At 40.0% G+C, this 19,196-nt stretch overlaps 2 protein-coding genes across 3 annotated transcripts in view; both read right to left on the bottom strand.

Moving 5' to 3' along the window:
- The window catches only part of LOC146364257 (MICOS complex subunit mic25a-like), a 74,693-nt gene extending 68,823 nt beyond the window's left edge, over positions 1 to 5,870 (bottom strand). Inside the window, exons 1-3 of one of the 2 annotated variants that reach the window (XM_084917979.1) lie at positions 5,648 to 5,870; positions 2,389 to 2,482; positions 1,377 to 1,491 (exon numbers count right to left, since the gene is read on the bottom strand). In XM_084917979.1, the coding sequence (XP_084774105.1) occupies positions 1,377 to 1,491; positions 2,389 to 2,482; positions 5,648 to 5,731 (293 nt within the window). In that variant the 5' untranslated portion in view covers positions 5,732 to 5,870. The remainder of the gene's footprint in view (positions 1 to 1,376; positions 1,492 to 2,388; positions 2,483 to 5,647) is intronic. The other variant, XM_084917980.1, reaches the window with a different exon arrangement.
- A 290-nt stretch (positions 5,871 to 6,160) lies between these two features.
- On the bottom strand, positions 6,161 to 19,090 carry LOC146364256 (E3 ubiquitin/ISG15 ligase TRIM25). Its single transcript, XM_084917978.1, has 4 exons — positions 9,898 to 19,090; positions 8,952 to 9,091; positions 7,457 to 7,624; positions 6,161 to 7,276 (listed from the first exon to the last, which is right to left on the bottom strand). Exons 1-4 carry the CDS (start codon positions 10,522 to 10,524, stop codon positions 6,568 to 6,570), a joined length of 1,644 nt encoding a protein of 547 aa, XP_084774104.1. The 5' UTR covers positions 10,525 to 19,090; the 3' UTR covers positions 6,161 to 6,567.
- Between the last annotated feature and the right edge of the window lie 106 nt (positions 19,091 to 19,196).

The raw sequence follows: 19,196 nt of genomic DNA, 5'->3' as shown, positions 1-19,196 counted from the left end.
CTTCATGAGTGTATGCACTCACTCCAAGAACCGTATAATTATAAATATGAACGTGGTGAAAGTTGGGCAGCACGCTAACGTCTTTTGTCCACTGTGTGCTCGTAAGGGTCTAAACCTTTCACTCCTTTGATTTTTTCCTCGTATCTTTTCTTTGACTTTTCGTCAAGTCTGTTTTTGTATGGACCGGCATTGTTCTCCTTCGTTTTGTACATAACTTTTTTGGGGGACAAAGAAAAAGCAAGAAGGTATTGGAACCGGAGAATGAACGTTTTGCGGTGCTGCAAATGCTTGCGTTTGATGCATTGCTTTGATTGTTTTGCCACGAGTTCCCGGCATGCAATGCGTGAAAGTCACGTGGTCTGTCAATCTCTATAGAACCAGAAGCCTTTTCACATGGCCTGATGGTAGGTGTTACAAAGAATGGATGTTTAAGGCAGGTTTTTCATGGCTTTCCACAGTACAGTCAGATGTCGTATGTATATATTTATGTATGTCCACTAGGGGGCAGTATAGACACAATTTAAGCTCCCTCCATAGAATATTAGAAACATGCATTGTAGGGTAGCTTCAAACTTATCAGGAGTTTAGTTTATTCATTAGACATGAATCAGAATGCTGACATGAAATAAGAATTACCTCCTTTTATCCATTTTCAAATAAACAAAATTACTATAAATGAAGGTCCTTATCAAACATGATTTATCCTACTAAATTATCAAAGTGCAACACAGTCTAACTCGTGTCTCAAATGTCAAATGATACCTGAGTTTAGCTTATAAGTAGCAAAGGCCATGACAGCTAAAATAATTTGTGAAACTACTTTATATAGACACACTGTTAACCAATAGTGAACTAGCAAACTTGCATCTTGCAAAAATCAAACCTCTTTGGATACAAAAACAGCTTCCATCAAAACAGAGACGTGTTGTACAATCGCACAACTCGGAATGGAAAAAGGAGCTTGATTAGCTTTACAGGTATTTATTTATGCATTTACTTAACTTGACTTAATGTGAAACCATGCATGATGCCCTGCAGGTTAAATTAGTCAGGACTCTTTTAGAAGAAGCTCTCGATTTAAAGGCTCTCTGAAATGATAAGCATCAGATCATATTTCTGAAACCTTCACAGTGTTGCATATTATCCTGTTACAGCTCATTTTAGTTTTTTTGATTGAGCCTTCAAAAAAAATGTGGCACACCTTCCACATTTTATGTTCTCTTTCCAACGCAAACAGCAACACAACCTTGTGATTTATAACAAATCACAAAAAACCTTTTGCTCCGATATGCAACAATTCTATTTGCAATGCATACAAATGGTCACCAGGCAGAAATCTTAACTAAAATCTGTATCCTGAATTTCCTTTAACTCACCTCCTCTGATCTTCCTTGCTGAAGGAGGCCGATTTGCTGGACTGCGAACTGGGTTGTGCGCGCTGCTGTGGGCCTTGCTGAGATTGAGAGCCTGAGCTGGCACTGTGAGAGGAGGCTGAACAAAGACACAACAAACGTTCAAAGGAAAAAAGATTATCACACAAGGTAAGAACAACCTTGGCACGTTTGTGGCTTACAAAATACTGTCAAAATAGGGACGAATGCACATGTATAATTAATACTATATAATCAAACATTGTAATCTTTCTTAAGAAAAAATAGTTGAAGTTTGTATGATCTGTAGAAGGTTTTCATGGCTCAAAATTTACTTTAGGTCAGACATTTGGTTGACAGTGAATCTGTGTTTTCTTAACAGAAGTGTAAAACCCTATACATTTTCTGGCAATGTTTGACAATTTGATAAGCAGCAGTCGATTTCAGTAAATTAAATTCCACTAAAGAAAAAGAAAAATAGTTACTTTTTTTTTTTTTTTTTAAGGAGGACACCACAACTTTTCCCTGGCTGCCAAAATCATTTCCCGCTCTCAGTTTATTCTGACACAGGTGTCCAGTTAAAAAGCTCAGGCAACACATTTTTTTTCTTAAAAAAATATTTTCTCGTTAAACACTATCAGCTGATGTGATACGTGCATTTACAGATGAGAATCGAGAACCAGTTCCAAATTGTCTACTTCCCTTGAATTGTATGTGTCAAAGTTTATCAAGTTCTCACACAATGTTGGCACACTGTACTTGCAACTGCACATGGCAGAACAATGACGCCTAATTCACAGCGGGTGAGGTTTTTTCACACCTGAGTTTCAGTCAGTGTGTTCACACTGGGAGATAATAAAACTGTTAATGCTGGGACTCAGTGAAACCTACCCCCACAAATACAGAGAGAATAAACTGTCAGCAATCAAAAGGGGAATAATTAAAACAAACTGACTTGTAAGCAAACTTGATAAGTGCAGAGGCACCAATAGAATCTAATCTCAAAAATGATCACTACCTGTGTTTGTCTGAGGGCTTGAGGCAGGTGATGACGTGCGGTCTGGGGCAATGTTGGCAACTCCTCTCATTCTTTGCAGAACATCTTCTGACAGCTGGACAGACAGAGTCAACCACAAGGCATATAATATACACGACGTGTGTTATTTATTTCAGAGAAAAAAACATTTGTGTAATCCTTCAGATAAAAAAAAACAACAACAACAAAAAAGCATGAGCCTCTTAAACATGCCATTAATAGAGGATCACTGAACCTCTATTGCATGTGTATCTGTACAGGGAGTGCAGAATTATTAGGCAAATGAGTATTTTGTCCACATCATCCTCTTCATGCATGTTGTCTTACTCCAAGCTGTATAGGCTCGAAAGCCTACTACCAATTAAGCATATTAGGTGATGTGCATCGCTGTAATGAGAAGGGGTGTGGTCTAATGACATCAACACCCTATATCAGGTGTGCATAATTATTAGGCAACGTCCTTTCCTTTGGCAAAATGGGTCAAAAGAAGGACTTGACAGGCTCATAAAAGTCAAAAATAGTGAGATATCTTGCAGAGGGATGCAGCAGTCTCAAAATTGCAAAGCTTCTGAAGCGTGATCATCGAACAATCAAGCGTTTCATTCAAAATAGTCAACAGGGTCGCAAGAAGCGTGTGGAAAAACCAAGGCGCAAAATAACTGCCCATGAACTGAGAAAAGTCAAGCGTGCAGCTGCCAAGATGCCACTTGCCACCAGTTTGGCCATATTTCAGAGCTGCAACATCACTGGAGTGCCCAAAAGCACAAGGTGTGCAATACTCAGAGACATGGCCAAGGTAAGAAAGGCTGAAAGACGACCACCACTGAACAAGACACACAAGCTGAAACGTCAAGACTGGGCCAAGAAATATCTCTGAAATAACTGATTTTTCTAAGGTTTTATGGACTGATGAAATGAGAGTGAGTCTTGATGGGCCAGATGGATGGGCCCGTGGCTGGATTGGTAAAGGGCAGAGAGATCCAGTCCGACTCAGACGCCAGCAAGGTGGAGTACTGGTTGGGCTGGTATCATCAAAGATGAGCTTGTGGGGCCTTTTCGGGTTGTGGATGGAGTCAAGCTCAACTCCCAGTCCTACTGCCAGTTTCTGGAAGACACCTTCTTCAAGCAGTGGTACAGGAAGAAGTCTGCATCCTTCAAGTAAAACATGATTTTCATGCAGGACAATGCTCCATCACACGCGTCCAAGTACTCCACAGCGTGGCTGGCAAGAAAGGGTATAAAAGAAGAAAAACTAATGACATGGCCTCCTTGTTCACCTGATCTGAACCCCATTGAGAACCTGTGGTCCATCATCAAATGTGAGATTTACAAGGAGGGAAAACAGTACACCTCTCTGAACAGTGTCTGGGAGGATGTGGTTGCTGCTGCACGCAATGTTGATGGTGAACAGATCAAAACACTGACAGAATCCATGGATGGCAGGCTTTTGAGTGTCCTTGCAAAGAAAGGTGGCTATATTGGTCGCTGATTTGTTTTTGTTTTGTTTTTGAATGTCAGAAATGTATATTTGTGACTGTGGAGATGTTATATTGGTTTCACTGGTAAAAATAAATAATTGAAATGGGTATATATTTGTTTTTTGTTAAGTTGCCTAATAATTATGCACAGTAATAGTCACCTGCACACACAGATATCCCCCTAAAATAGCTAAAACTAAAAACAAACTAAAAACTACTTCCACAAACATTCAGCTTTGATATTAATGAGTTTTTTGGGTTCATTGAGAACATGGTTGTTGTTCAATAATAACATTATTCCTCAAAAATACAACTTGCCTAATAATTCTGCACTCCCTGTATGTGTGTGTGTGTGTCTTTGTGTATCCAGGGAAGTCCTTAAGTACTACTACCCCAAAAACCACAGGAGGGAGCACTGACTCACTATTTCTATGAGTCACACTGAATGTGCAACCAAGGCAGGCTCTCTTCTTACAGACATTTTCACAAAAGATTTTAAAAGCACTTTGGGTGCTTAGAGTAGAAAAGCACTAGATAAAAACTGTTTTTACATTTACAAACCTGCTAACTCCATTGCATGCCATTGCATTCCACCGCAATGTATTAATTTCCAGTCGTTGTTTTTGCAGGATCTGAGGGTGTCTTCATTTCCTCATAATGTCTGGATATTTGGAGGCACACACCCACACCAGCTGACTTTCTGCATGTGTGTGCATGCAAGAAGTTTAACTATGGTAAATTTTAATTTACCACTTAATCATACACGCCAACAGGCTAAAGGTGAAACGAGTACACATCTGCATCATTATGACAATGCAAGAATCTCCACAAACGAGTTCAGAAAAGAAATAAACATGGAGGTGTATGATTATCTAACTGGTTTTGTCAGCGCTTGACAGGTGACCGAAAGCTCAGCAAAACTAGACATGCCTATACCCTGTTGAAATCATTTCTATTTGTCGTTTTGTTTTGTTCATTATCGTTTCCTGTTTTAGAAGACGACGATTTAGTTATATATGCAACTGCATTAGTGTTTCACTTACATACACTAACTCGCTCTACTATTGGTTGTGTTAAAAGTATAAGCTTTCTATATGTCCAACAGCACGTGAAAGCAACACTGTAAAGAGGCGTCAACTCCACACCAAACCTTGTTTGAAATCTGCTCATTTGAAGCCATCCACTTCTAGTTAAACATATGCTGAGTTAAACCAACATGTCAGGTAGTTATGACATTTATACAATTCTCCCCGTTTTTCTTTGATACACACTTACTGTGCAGCAGACATGTTCAAGTAGGATAACAGCGAACTTTAACGTTTCAATGCAAACTAAATGTGTTAACACGTTAACGTTGTTAGCAAATGCCAGCGAGTAGGTAACAGCTAAAATGTTTAATTTCGGGTAATTAGTTTTCCTGCTAGGTGGGCAATGTATATGCCGAATTTACCTTAAGGTCCTAAAGTTTTCTATATTTCTTAGAGCATCTGCCACATATATTCCTTTACTTGTAAACAAGGAACATTACTATTTTCACCTTATTACAAATGGAGTTTGGGGTTACATATTTCAGCTCTTCCAACAACCTGTCCCACCCTCTTCCTACCTTTGTACCTCCTCATTTTAGCAGTGAAACTCTACCAGTCGTAGACTGATAGCTTGAACAAAGCAACAACTTAATTTGACAATAGCCAGTCAGCGCTAAGCGACACATTAAAGTAATGCTAACATGGCTTCTCAAGTGCTAGCTAAATTAGCATTACCTTGACTCCACGGAGAATTCTGACCCTGTCCTCATCGTCGACACCGAAGGACACTTTTCTTGTTGTACTCTCTCCCGAACCCATGCTTCTGCTGCAAACGCACAGCTTTCGTGGTGAGAAAAATGTTTCTAATATGAAATAATGTTGCTGTCCTGCCCAATGACAGAATGTGAGACAGAAGGGAAAGGGTTGCCAGGTTCCTCATGAACCATCCTCCTTTTGCACATGTGTAAAGGTCAGATCGTGTGTTGGAAATGAAAACATTGCGTGTGAATACGAAATTGTTAATAAGAAATTATTACATGTGTGTTCTGGGGGAAGTCAGATTAAATGCAAATTGCTTAATCACTTTAAAAAAAAAATCAAGGATTTACAGGCACACCTGGCAACTCCAGGGTCATAGTTGAATGGCTGAAATATCAACAGCCAATCAAAGGCTATATACGGCATAGATTATTTCTATGCACCCGTAAAAGTATTGAGACAAAGAAAGTTGGTCACAAGACACACAGAAACATTGCCAGATAAGTTTATTTGTAGAATAAACACACAACATGTCTCGGTTTATGCCTAAATGTCAGCGTCTGCGCACAGCAGTGTTTACTGTATGGGGAGCAAACACAACATTCAACACGTTCCAGTAACATTTACAAAACACACAAAATGGAAACATGATCTTGTGACATAAATATTTATGCCTCAAGATCTCACAAAGGTACTAGGCGCCTGTATTGATAAATCTACTCTATTAAAACACCCAAAACATGAATAACACATTTTTGTAAACAATCTCATGTGATTGTAATGCTAAATTTATACAATGCACCAATGCCAGGCAGCAGACGTATTGCGGGTTTTTGTGTTAGCTGGAAGGCAGTTTACTTGGCTGACTACCCAAGCAATTTCTATGCAGGATGTATTCACATCCCACTGCTCAGTGTGATCCAGGAGTCTGGTGTGTTTGAAAGTATACTGAATACCGGGTGGACAGGCTCTTTAAACACAGCCTTTAAGGTGTGGAGGTGTTCCCTGCGCCCTTTGGTGCTGTGGAACGTCAAAGTTCCCCCCTCGTAATCCAGTGCGACCTCAATCTTGACCGGTGGTGTGGTCACTTCCTTAAGGACCACATTCGAGGAGCACTGGCACACTGTCAGCTTGCCGTTTTTCCACTGCAGCCTCCAGGACACAGTGTTGTGCCCCAGACGGCTGTGGTCACCACGGCGAGGAATGCTCTTGTAGCACACACCCAATGACCACATGCTATTGGGTCCCACTTCTACAACCCATACATGCTCGCCGCCAGAGAAACCCTGGCTGCACAGGATCTGAGGTGCACTCGTGAAACGCTCGGGGTGCTCCGGGTACGACTGCTTGTTGGAGCTGTATTTCACTGTGCGCAGATCGTTGGACACCAGCAGGTTGGGGTGGGCGGTGAAGATGCTGAAGGTGAGTTCCAGTGGGTTGAGGAGGATATGAAGAGAATCCATGAGGCAGGTCATTTCTGTGCAGAAGTCTTGGGTTTTGAGACCTCCCTGCAGGCACATATTATTGAGTGGAGCCTTTGAGGGGATGTTGGAGGAAATGGCACTGGTGACAACATGTCTCAGCTTTTGTTCAATCTGCATGAACCTGGAGAGCAAAGATTTATTATTACTTACCCCACTCATCTAGCCACATGCCATGGGTAATAAACAATTACATGTCGGTTTATCAGTAAGAATACTGCATCACTTTCACTTTTCTTGTCATTTTTACATTGTTCTATATATTTCTTCTTTTTAATTGTAATAGCAGGGCAGATTTCTGTACCTGTGTATAAAGATGCATGTGTCTTTCTCATTGAGGACCTCTGTGGCACTCTTTTGGGCCTCCATCAGCTGCTGCTGCTGCTCCTCAAGTGCACTCACGCCTAGCTGCCAGCTTTTGCGGCGCTGTCCTCTCTCCTCCTCCAACAGCAAAAGCAGGCGATCCCTGTACCTGTATCACAGCACACAAGTGAAGCGGACTGGTCAGTTTTATTCCTTTTATTATCGTGATGTTACTAAACAGAGTCAGGTAGATCGATTCATCACTGTGTCTGCTTTAAAGTTGTACATGCATCCATTGCATCCATACAATGAGAAATAATCACAAAGCTCAGAAAATATTCAACAATCTAAGTTATAATCTGTGCTAATTAGATAAGGTTAGCCAGCTAGCCAAATAGTTTTTTAAAAATCAAACAAAAATGCTAAACAGATAGCATCTGATTATGTATGTGAGTTTTTTTGTTTTTGTTCTTTCAATAAATACCTGGTACTGAGAAAATGCGTGTGAGATGAAACTGGCTGAAATGCTGCTGGTAGGCTACTTAAATGATAAGAAATGTGCTCAGAGGCACACCCAGAAGTTCCTGAACTTCCAGAAAGTTCCAACCATGAATGTCCACATATTAATTTTTGACCTATGACATAATAAACTCCTCCAAGAGTCCCTCGGCCCTGGGAAAATTGCTGCTATGCATGCTCAATATTTTTATTTAACTTAAAGTACAACTAGCTCACACACAGCCTCACTAATGTGACTGAGCTCTACATTTCAGTCTTCCTTCCTTCCGAAGATATACCTTCTTGAATGTTTTCTTGAAACTTACTAAAGTATTAGGGTGTTACAGACACCCTTGAATCTGCCCCACAAAACAGACACTGGTAGGCCTAAAATGCAGATAAACTGCATTAATTACATACATGCTTACTACATTCTTTGAGGGGCCTGAGTTTTGGTCTGTATTTTTATTTGCTGCTGAAAATATGAAGCACATCCTGTCAGAGAGAAGCTCCTGAAGGAACTCTGTTCTACCACCTCTGAAATATGCAGTCTGGGTTTTCCACACCTTTTTAAAGCCAATATCATTTGTCATCTTGCTGTTTGAAAACATACTGTGCACGAAAACTGGCTGACTTTTAAAGCATTTGGGAAAAACAGATAATTCCTGTTCTTTATTGAGAAATCATTCCATCTATTTTTACATTGTGATGGTTGTAGAGTTTAACGTTTAACCACAAAAATCAAATGAAAACCTGCAAACATTTTTATCAAGTGCTTTAAAGTCAAAGATTCGTGAGGATATTCTATCAGAACAGGGTGTGTTTGGTTTTATGAGAGATTGTTGAGCGTGCATTCATACCTCATATAGTTCAGACTGTAATTGGGGAAATGTGTTTTCAAAGCCTTTAAGTGCATCTTTGGTCACTGCATTTGCTTAATTACACCACCTGCTACTTTTTAAGGCAGTGTTACTAGCAGCAAATGTGCAGCAGGTTACCTGTCCACCAGAGCACCTATGCTGTCCATGACTGTCACAGCCTTGCTGACCATTTTTTCTCCTGCAGCTTCAGAGGTTCCCTGATCCTCTGCTGTCTTCTGCAGGAGTCCCTCTGTCAGCTGCAGTCTGCTAGAAATGACCTGCAAACACACATGTAATATGTTTTAAGATCTTTTGTTTTTCACACAACAGGATTCTTTCTATTGTGTATAAGCATAAAAGATTTCGGATCTGGAAAAACTGGATGCCCTTTTCACGTTAGTGGCTTTCGGAAAACAAGTAGAGAAAACAGATCTATATATACATATATATGGTACTGTAAATGTTTTCTGTAATGTTAAGTAATATATGATCATATTCCATCAAAGTTTGATCATTTTCTGGTCCAAAATATTAAATTCAACAGTCTGACTTTGCACTTTTGAATTGTATGTATAGCACGAAACTGTGTACTCTCTTAGACTCTGCCAAAGGTCATCAGGTTATTCCTATCAGACAGATTTGTTTTGCATTCCAGATCTTCACCACTCCTCAAAAATGGCAGTGAGTCACTGAGGTGCCAAGCCCTTAATTTATATGTGAAACAAGTTCGGTTCCCATGTCTATGTCCCATGTGCATAGAGCATAGTCTTTTAAACATTGTTCCAAAATTATATTACAGGATTTTCAGGTTTTGACATTTCTCAACAGTAAGTTCCCTGATGGGATTCACATATTTTTATAACATGAATTATGCATTTGTATAACTTGAATATTTTATTCATCAGTCTACTGTCTGAGCACTACTTTCACTTTTGTGCATGCTCAGCTGACCCAGATATGCCCACATTTTGTAGGTTATCAATTTATTTATCAATACATATATATAATAACCCCCCTTCCTAATATATAATGCTACAATATAACAGTAGGTAAAATGTTAAGATGTTAATGCAGTCAAAAGTACCTTATTTCGGGCCTCCAGCGCTCGTCTCATCTCCTCTTCAGCTACGCTAAAGGTGAGAACGTCGTGGCTCTTGTGATGGCCCTCTACGACGCACGTGGTGCACAGAGACATCATGTCGTTGGAACAAAAGTACTCAAGGGGACGCTGGTGGATGGCACAGGCCTTCACTCTCAGCTCCGTCGTGGGCTCCACCACGGGGTGGGTCCTGAACAACTCCTTCTCGTGGTGTTTCTGAAGGTGTCTGGAGCAGAGAGACACCTCACACTTCAGGCAGGTCTTCACGGCGGGCGACTGCTCATCTATGCACTGATCGCAGAAAACCTCCATTTTGGTATCCACGCAGTCGGCTTGCATGTTCAGCAGCAGCGCGGTGGCCTCGTAGTTCTCAATGATGCTGCGAAGTTTGAAATTTATCTGCAGGTTATCCGTGCCAGGATACTCCTCACGACATTCTGGGCAGCGCGGCAGGATTTTGCCAGTCTTATCCGTGCTGTCAATAGTCTTGCGGATACAGGATAGACAGTAGTTGTGCCCACAGGGGAGAGCCACCGGGTCCGAGTAGAGCTGAAGGCAGATGGGACAGCTCAGCTCGTAGGCTAGCTGGTCCTCTGGCTTTGACAGCGACATGATCCGTGGTGGTGAGACGGGTAGCTGCTTTTGTTCGTGCTTAGTTTCTCTTCTTTTGTCAGGTCTTCTTTAAATACCTTTGACTAATCTTACTTTATTTCTCGTTTCTTATCACTTCTTCTCAACCGTCAAGCTGTCAGGTGAGTCTATACAGAACAAGCCAGAAGGGCAGTGAGTGCATACTTATCCGACCATGAGGAGGTGTATCCACAAATGTTTGCAGGACAACATTCCGTTCTAAGACACCTTGTTTGCTGTGCTGCCAGAAACTGACACCATCATACTGGCTGCTGTTGACGGTTAAAATATTTCTGACAAATCGTCAGAACCTGTTTTAGGAAAGAGGTATGAGGATGCTGAATGCTGCTGGAAACCATAAAGCATGAATTTTGATTAAATAATACTTAATATGTGCAAAAGAGAATCCATTTTGGGGAATTGAATGCTTTCAGTTTCTTTAAAAAGTTCCACAACCTATAAAGAGTATCACCAAGCTGAAGGGAGAATTGTGGCTTTGTCTGGCAGTAGCTCAGTTTTGTTTCAGTTTTGTTGGGCTGGGAGGAGGAGTTGGCCGTCCCATTGGGGTCTGGAATGTGGGGCCTCCCTGCTGCTGCGGAGTCGGGACTGTCTGCTTCTCTCCACCCCAGGGAAGAGGGTAACACCACCTGGGTCTGGGTGCAGTTTCCCCCTCTAGGGGCAAGGGTACGTAGACCTGGGGCTTAGGGTACGCTTGGGGAGTGTACAGTGTCTATTTATGTCTGTCTCCACGTTGGGTGAGTGCTGAGTATTTGCATATGAGAGCATGAGGGTGGGAATGGATGTTTGTATCTGTGTGTGTGTGCCTGTTTGTCTGTGTCTATATGTCAGGTCGGGTATCAGACGCCACCTCTCTAGGGACATCTCAGGCCCTCCAAGGTATGGAGGTCTATCTCCCCCCACCATTCCCCCTTCCATTGGCAGACACCCTCAGACATCGGTGCATTGATGGTTCTTTGTGTCCGGGGATGGGCGTCCAGTTACGCACCGGCTCACTCCTGGTGGCTGCTTGTCAGGGCCTGGAGCCTGGGCTCGCTCGGGCCCCTTTGGGGGGTGGGGTGCCCTCGGCCTCTGGGCCTGGGGCTCGGTCACTCTGGCACAGCTGGCTGCCGGCGGAGCTCACGGGCACGTCACTGCAACCCCCCCCCCTGGCTTCTGCTCCGCGGCTGCTGAGTGACCCCTCATCTGGGGCTCTCTCAGAGTGGCACGGCTGCCCCTCTGTTGGTCTTCCTTGGTCTCTTGTGTTCTGGGGGTCTCTGGATGTCTGGAGCCAGGATCTCCTCTACACCTGCTTCATGCGCTGGAGGACGGGGCTAACAGCTAACATATCTCTCACTCTCAGGTTACATTAGCTTAGTAAACCTGTACTTTTGACATAAATCTGAGTAATTTTTAAGACGGATTTAGTGTTGAATATAGAGAACTAATTTCCTCATAACATTCAATTTTACTGTTGAAAGTAAAATACTCATTTGTTCTAAATCAGTATGCAGATGCCACTTTTGTGTGTTTTATCTATACAGTCACCACAACGGCTGAAGTGACACACAGGCTAATTTAACCTGTTATTCTGTGAAAGGTTTTCACTGAGAACTTTAGAGGCGGTACGCCTAAGCAGCTTTGCATTCAACCGCATGCTGACCTCTCCTGTTTGATGAATGTCACTGCATATCACCGATGTCATAACCAGAAAATTCACTAGAGCACAGACGTCAAACTTATGGGCCACATACAGCCGGCTTTGATCTTAACTCAGCCGGTCCAGCAAAACTTTCTTTATGACAGTGTCAAGAGGTTTAATAAGGCTTGACATTGTCAGGAAGGAACGTTTTCAAACCTGAGCTCATCATTAGAATAATCATTTTTAATCAAGTAAAAACAAGAATCAAAGACTCAATGAAATGAAATTTCAATATAATAATGTAACAGTGATCAAAACAGGAATGAAATGCACAGATATTAGCAGCTAGCTGTGGTTAGGGAAATGTGCTTCTTAAATGAAGAAGACATGCTTACTAAATTATTATTTACTGATGAGCATAATGATGATGGCCACATTGGAACGCGGTGCTTTTAATTATATGTTAATTAGAATCTACAATATTGATCATGGAGGATTTAATACATTGTATAAATATCTTCTATTCATTAAAAACTCTTTTGTTGCCAGCCACTGAAATGGAAAATATTGGACTCTAACAGGTGAACTTAAGCTTAAGCTAAAGCTTTTTTCTGAGTCATTTCAGAACAGATTTACTGGATGAAAGTAAAAGCTACTGTTGTTATTGTGTTTTACAGAGGTCTGCGAAGACACTTTGGTGTTTTCAGTAATAAGTCTACAGTATATCTATGTGGGACACAAATACACACATTCACACTCAATGAATCTTCTGTACAGTGTGACCTGTTTATTAATCCTCAGAGCTGGCATCACTCATTTCCACATCTGCATTGGGCTGGTGTTTGGAGCTCCAGGAGGTCTGCTTATGAGAGGGACTGCAATTGTTTTTTTTTCAGTCCCTGGAGCTACTGGCTGACAACCAGAAACTCATGGGATACAAACACACAACAAGTCCCACCATAGGAGCTCTGATGGGGTGGCAGGGCCAGTAGGGGTATGCAACAGGAAAGCTACAGATCAATATGGACAAGTTGCAGATAAGTATGGAGTATGTAGGAAGGTTGGGGGTGACAGTGGGGGCAGCTGCAGGAGGTTTTCTATCCTCGTGTACTCACAGCGGGCCGTCAGCAGTGTTCATGGGTCTGCTGCTGTTATCGTTTGTGCAAAGGCATGAAACATGCTTGTGGTGTTTGCATATAGTATTAGCTATACTGCTTTTAATATGGTTCTACTGCTCTTGCTCTTGTCATCATTCTCAAAGTTGGAGAAATTTTCATTTTAGCATTGATAACCTTAGCTACTAAAACTGAATTCTGTGTCCTTTGTAGTGCAAAGGAGGATTTACCACCTAACATTTTCAGCCTTTCTGTACTTCAGGAAGCAGAGGACAGAGTCAAGCAGAAAGGATTTTACTCAAAATGGTAAAGGAGGAGTCAGTCTTCTTGCTGTCAGGAAGGCCAGACATAGGAGCAGGAAGGTGAAAGCTCAAAAGCCGGCGTCTTGTATTTCAAGTCCCACAACTTCAGAGCCCTAGCTAACACAGTACTTCTCATCCATAATGGAATTAAGGTAAGGTTGGTCTACTGTCTGGCCCTCCTCCACCCCATCTCCTGCACTTAAGTAGAAGTACAGATACTTGTGTTAAAAAAATAATCTAGTAAAAGTACTGAGTCAACTTCTTTACTCAAGTTAAAGTGAAAAACTACAGTCTCTGAAATCAAAGTAAGAAGGTCTTTGAATGACACATCTACCATCTATTTTTATGCTCAAGTAACTCGACTTTCAGCGATATAAATATAAAACTAATATAATATTAGTACATGACAATACAAATGATCATCGAAGCTAAATTCTAGTTCTAAAGAACAAAGTGTGGAAACACTAGGATCTGTTGTAGTGGCTCAGCGTGGGGAAAATACTAATAGCTCACAATAATAATGGGCTGTGATCGGCTGACCTGCTGTTATTTGTGGATTTACACAAGTGAATTCAACAAAATGTAAGCAGATGTTTCATATCTGGGCTGAGTTCCAACATTTTTCTGTATATTGTCTTTATACCAGACAGTATGAAGTTGCTATAAACTTAAATATAAATTAATCTCTGCTACACTTGATGTAACCTTTCACTGACCACCACAGTCACTGTGATTTCTCCACGTTAATGGTAAATGGACTGGTTCTTATACAGCGTTTTTCTACTCTTATTACTCAAAGCGCTTTATACAACTTGCCTCATTCACACCAATTCATTTTTCTGCATAAGTGCTTTCTATGTAGCAGTCACACACATGTATATGCCATTCATACTCTGATGGACACATCGGAGAACAACTTGGGATTAGTATCTTGCCCAAGGATATTTGGCATGCATACTACTTTCCACATCCTGCTGTACATTGTCACATTACATGTGTAAATCTGCAGTTTATTTCACTGATTACAACACACTGCACTCGTTCCAGCCCAGTTTGACTCCTGAGTATGAACACAATCACTGCAGTACTTTCAGCTTTCTCTTTCATCTCTCTGTACCTACAATGAAAAAACAGCGTTCAAGGTTCACATATCTCATTACTCACACTGTCTTATAATGAAAAAAGAGAGCTCTTTAATCACTGTAAAATCAGAAATTTCTATAGTTGTGAAATAACAGGAAGATCTCTATCACTTAATCATTTATTTACTACTTTGGTGTAATTCAAATAGCTATGGGAAAGGTCTTTATCAGCAGAGAAAAATGTAAAACCTTTCCTGCCTTTTTCAATGAGCTGCCCCCCCTTTTTAAAAGTGTTTTCTTGCTGTTTGCCAATCCACTGATCTTATTTTAGCCAAAGCCACTATTTTTTATTTGTCACCAATTTTAAACGTTTATCATTTTCACAATAAAAACTAAATCCCTCATATTAACTTTTACTGAGTGGAAAAAAGTTAGCGTTCATCCTATGTTATGCTAACATAGATGTGCCGCTAGCGATCACGTAGCACATCATTATATACCAGCTAGTCCAACTTCAGTAACCCCACAAACGTCACTACTGTTTAGTTTTCTGTCTTCATTTATGTCAGAAGTGATAGCAGAGCTGTACATTTTATTTTTTCAGAAATCTCTCAGTCAGAGCATGGTTTATTATGTTTAGGTGGAAACTAGCAAGCTAACTTCCTGCTTACTTCTAACCACGTTAAATTTAATAAATTCTATTTTCATGGATGTTAAACTTGATTGTTACACCTGGTAGAGCAGCCACACTGATCATTTTATTACAGATGAAAGAATTTAGACAGTTTTAAATGGTTATATAAAAAAACGCCTTGGCTGCATTTTTTTAAATCGCACCTTTTTACTTTGTTGTTTGCAAAACCTATGCACAATTTTTAAAATGTACAATTTCTGTTTGCATTTCAAGTTATTAAAATGATTTGTTAAACATGTTTGTGGTTTTTACGGTAAAAAATATAACTTTTTTTAAACTCAGATTTTATGTTTTTTTTGTCTGGATTTGAATCAATTGTGCTAATACAGTATGCCAAAATGAAAAAACAAAAGTAGTCAAAAACGGCCATATATACCCTGGACCCCAGAGGGTTAACTACTGCAGTGCATTGTGGGAGAAAGAACTTCAAAAGCAGGGAAAAATAAGCAAGTGCAGCCATTGCACTTCTTTCAGGCTTCATGTGGAGTTTGGACTTTGGAGATGGCGAAACTGCCTTGATATTTCTGTGATAAATATTAAAGCCTATATTTTTTTTTTTAATTAAAATAATGTCTTTCAAAAGACATATTTTTATTTAGAAATAATTGTTAATTTATTTGTAAACTGGTGTGTATCCAGATAAGTCAGGGATATTTTGCTGACTCATTTTTAAAGTAATCATTATTTAGGTTTAACATGACTTAAGCTTTCCATTTTTTGTTCCAATTTTTGCATTTGTGAGTTATGCTGTCATTATATTTTAGACTCTATTGTTAGAGTTTATAGTTTTTGTCAATAAAAGAATAGCTAACATTACCAGTACCAATGTTCTTGTTTACTACTTGTGCACAGACAATTTTAAGATGTTTTAATTAATTAATTAATGTAGGATATAAAAAAAAAAAATACATTTAATGGGTTAAAGTTAAAACAAGTGACTGTAAGTATGGAGGTTAAAACATTTGTGTAAATAGTAACAAAAAAAATCATATTTCCTTCATGAAGGTAGGTAGGTAGGGTATACACAAAAACATGTGATTTGGATTCAGGGACATTTACGAACACATCACAAAACTTTATTGTCTTCAATTCAAAAACTATACTAAAATATATTAAAAGAAATGTCTGCCCAGCTTCAAAACAAGAAAGCTGCTTTTGAGGAGATGCAATGGGATCTCAAAGACATGGAGCAAAAGAATCAGGTGCTCCTCAGTAGTAGCTTTCTTGTCTTGAAGCTGGGCAGACATCTCTTTTAATTCAGCGCTCTTTTTCTTGTTTTTTTTCTTCAGGAACACAATCTGCTCTCGTGCTTGACCAAACATTATTCCCCAGTACTCATTAATAATTTTTATGTCACTGGCGTTGCTGTTTTTCTTCCAGGTCTTTATTTCATGCTTCCATTTGTCTGCACTTCTACTCTAAGTGAAGCTTCTCTTCTTCAATTTGTTTAATTTTGTTCTGTAGGTCGGAGTTTCCCTTCCGACTTTCCTGCAATGCCCTTTGGATTTCTTGAATTGTACGCTGCAGGTCTTCATTTATTTTCTCTTGTTGTTGATTTTCTGCCTGCAATTTAGTTAATTCGCGCTTCAAGTTGTTGAAGTTCAACGGCCTCCCCTTAATGAGATCTGAGTTTTTTCTCTCTATTCCATTGAACCTACGCTGCATCTCTGAGCGTCATTTTTCCTTTTCTCCTTCCAGTTCAGGTGTTTTGTCCTTCAATTTATTAAAAAAATCTTGCAGTTGTAGATTTCTTCTCTCAAATTCCTGGAGAATACGTTTTTCTTCTTCCTGTTGCTCTTTCTCTTGAAGAAGCTCTTCATTTTTGTGCAGTGTTTCATCAAGCGTGACCTTTAGCGCTCTGTATTTTTCCTTCATGCCTGTGAGTTTGTGCTGCATTTCTATTTGCGTTATGTCCTGTTCATCCTTCTGTTATAGGTTTTCTTCAATTTTTTCTACAGCTTCTTCGAGCGTTCCTCGGAGCACCTGATTCTTTTGGTCCATGTCTTTGAGATCCCATTGCATCTCCTCAGTAGTAGCTTTCTTGTTTTGAAGCTGGGCAGACATTTCTTTTAATTCAGCGCTCTTTTTCTTGTTTTCTTTCATCAGGTGCACAATCTGCTCTCGTGCTTGACCAAACTTTATTCTCCAGCCCTCATTAATAATTTTTATGTCATACTGGCGTTGCTGTTTTCCTTCCAGGTCTTTATTTCGTGCTTCCATTTGTCTGCACTTCTCCTCTAGTTGAAGCTTCTCTTCTTCAATTTGTTTAATTTTGTTCTGTAGGTCGGAGTTTCCCTTCCAACTTTCCTGTAATGCCCTTTGAACAGATGCCAGGGAAATTTCCTCTGTGGAAACTGCCCAGCCTCGGAAAATTTCTCCTGGAAAAATTGGCCGGTTAGGCCACGAAGGAGAGGCAGCATAATCTTTTTGTCTTTGTTGGTGTTTTTTTTGGCGACATGTTGGAGTCTGTATACAGTGACTTTGAAAAGGTTAAATGAAAACCACACAAAAAATTGAATAAATAATACTGAAATGCTTGGTCATTTTATGGTGCTAGCTTAAAGTTACGGTGTAAACGTTAGCTTATATTGTAGTAAAGCTGTTACTGTTTAAACGATGTTAGCACAGAAATATTAGCTTCTGTCATGACTGATGAAGTTACTAGTTAATAAAGTTTTCAGTAAAGTGTTTAATCGCAGCCACAGATTGACAGCAAATATCTCGATTAGCTTCAGTGCATCTATAATAAATATGTGCAAGTTTCAGTGCTTCGTTTAAACTTTATGATACTTATACTGATCCAGGGTCAGTGTAAAATACAATCCTAGCTGTGTGAACAAAGCCTGGCTCCTTTAATCCTGCATGACAAACCTCAGAATGCAGGTTATTATTACTCTTTCCTGCTGGCACACCTGTCACACCTGAGAGTCAGTGACGTTAGGGTTGCCAACTCCCTGAAAAATAAATAAGGGACACCTCGTTCACCCTTCCCAGTGTGGTGAATTTTGTAGCTCTTTTTTTTGTGTGGGAAATTATTTTTTAACCATTTGACTTGAATTTGATTTAAGCAGATGCATATTCTTTGTGATATGACCATATGGGAAACAAATGATCATTTAGCCATTTATTTTTAGCTCAAAATGACAACATTAACACAGTAAAACAGGTCTCTTTCTTAAACAGAAGCCTGTCATGCTTAACCTTTGAGAATATAAGTAAATCTTTCTTTAAAAGAACTCTGTCCTGCTTAACTTAAAATTATATAAATTAATAGAAAACAATAGAACGAAAAATATTCTTGTAACAGTGCACATATAGTGCATTTAGTACAATTGGCTTCAGTTGAGGTATTATTTCAGCTTTTCTAATGCTAATCAGCTGCTCCTGTTTGTAAACCCACTTGTTCCCATGATTACGCATCATAAGTCATCATCATTATTAATCTATGTATTGCTTTTATGTATTAGTGATCTATTTGTTGTAATCATCTATCCTTGCAGTTGTTTATTACACAAAATAAATTATATTATCACACTTCTGGCCACATAGCGCTGATATTCACTGCACATGCCCATATTAACCTTAACCAGAGGGTTTAAAAAAACAACAACCAGTGTTTACATACCATATCTGCTTCTGCCGTGGCCTGGTGGACAAAAAATTGGTTAAGTGTTCCCCGAGCTTTCACGCCCCTCATGTTCTTCATGTGCCCACCACTAGAAGCATGCCTATGGAAAAAGTGCGCCGGCACACAGTGCAGTGCGCTTTAAAGGTGTTATCGTGCATTTTCCCAGCCAGGTATTTTCCTTTTCCCATTCCTCC

The sequence above is a fragment of the Perissodus microlepis genome, chromosome 20 (assembly GCF_051167445.1).
Source record: "Perissodus microlepis isolate ML-2025 ecotype Zambia chromosome 20, ASM5116744v1, whole genome shotgun sequence".
Lineage (NCBI taxonomy): Eukaryota > Metazoa > Chordata > Actinopteri > Cichliformes > Cichlidae > Perissodus > Perissodus microlepis.
Note: the sequence above shows the minus strand (reverse complement) of the source record. Positions and strands in the feature narration are given on the sequence as shown.

Coding starts and splice junctions, on each gene's coding strand:
- LOC146364256 (XM_084917978.1), bottom strand. CDS start 10,524: ATGTCGCTGTCAAAGCCAGAGGACCAGCTAGCCTACGAGCTGAGCTGT. Junction 9,092..9,897: donor CGCTGGAGGCCCGAAATAAG/GTACTTTTGACT, acceptor GTGTGTTTGCAG/GTCATTTCTAGCAGACTGCA. Junction 7,625..8,951: donor ATAGGTGCTCTGGTGGACAG/GTAACCTGCTGC, acceptor GCTGTGATACAG/GTACAGGGATCGCCTGCTTT.